This window comes from Canis lupus, chromosome 23 (assembly GCF_048164855.1).
Source record: "Canis lupus baileyi chromosome 23, mCanLup2.hap1, whole genome shotgun sequence".
NCBI classification, from domain to species: domain Eukaryota; kingdom Metazoa; phylum Chordata; class Mammalia; order Carnivora; family Canidae; genus Canis; species Canis lupus.
Window position 1 is genome coordinate 23,767,055 of NC_132860.1, and position 1,222 is coordinate 23,768,276.

Sequence of the window (1,222 nt, forward strand, 5' to 3'; positions counted from 1 at the left end):
CTGTCCAATTTTATCTGTTTTTTAAGGGGTGACTCAAAACCAAATCTCTATTATATCCATGTTTTGTTTCAACAACTCAAAATATGAATTAAGCCTCTGAATCATATCATCTATCACTTGAATCTTTCACCTTCCTGTTGAATAATGCCTGCCTATTGTAAATTCTGTATTGTTTTTCATTCTCTCACACTCCTTCACTAGATAGTGATTACTGTGGCACTGAAATAGGTGCCAATCAATACTTAATGGTTGATAATTTATTACTTCCATATTCAAATTTTTTTTATCTCTTACATGGATTAAACAACTTTCCCAAGACCTTTTCCTGTATTTGTCGAGTTTTTACACAATACACAATGGGGTTCATTAGAGGCGGGAACAACAAGAATATATCTGCAACAAGGATTACAACTAGAGGGCTTTTGTGCTTGGCAAAGCGGTGCATGGCAGCAAGGGTGATGATGGGTACATAGAAAATGAGCACAGCACAGATGTGGGAGACACAGGTATTGAGAGCCCTGAGCCTCTCTGCCAGAGATGCAATGCTGAGTACAGTCTTCAAGATGAGCATATATGACAGAAAAATTAATGCCAAGTCCAGCATAGTACAGAGAGCAACAAAGAAGCCATAGATAACATTGATTTTGTTGTCAGAGCAGGCTAGCTTCATGGTATCCTGATGCAGACAGTATGAGTGAGAAAGGAGATTCTTCTGACAATATTTTAATCTCCTTAGAGTGAAGGGGAATGGAAGCACTAAGAGAATGCTCCTGATGGCTAAGATCAGGCACATTTTAGCAACTCTGTCACTAGTGAGGAGAGAACTGTATCTCAGGGGATTATGAATGGCAAGAAAGCGATCCAAAGACATAGCTAGAAGCATGGAGGATTCCATGACAGTGAATCCATGGATGAAGAATTCTTGAGCAAAGCAAGCATTGGGTGAAATTCCCATGGAATTGAACAAGAAGATTCTCAGCATAGTAGGAAGGGAGGAGAAGGATAGGCCCAGGTCAGAGATGGCCAACAGGGCAAGGAAATAGTACATGGGCTCATGAAGTGAGGGTTCTGTCCTAATGATAAAAAGAATGGTGCTGTTGCCCATGATGGCAACCAGGTACATGAGGCAAATGGGAATGGAGATCCAGATGTGAGCATGTTCCAGACCTGGGATTCCAATCAGAAGAAAAAGCTGGACCTCAGAACTATTGGAAGCAGACAT

The 1,222-nt window shown here is 40.8% G+C and overlaps 1 protein-coding gene across 1 annotated transcript; it reads right to left on the bottom strand.

Moving 5' to 3' along the window:
* Nucleotides 1–283: 283 nt before the first annotated feature.
* On the bottom strand, nucleotides 284–1,222 carry LOC140615538 (olfactory receptor 51A7). Its single transcript, XM_072795407.1, has one exon. It carries the CDS (start codon nucleotides 1,220–1,222, stop codon nucleotides 284–286), a length of 939 nt encoding a protein of 312 aa, XP_072651508.1.

Coding starts and splice junctions, on each gene's coding strand:
- LOC140615538 (XM_072795407.1), bottom strand. CDS start 1,222: ATGTCTGCTTCCAATAGTTCTGAGGTCCAGCTTTTTCTTCTGATTGGA.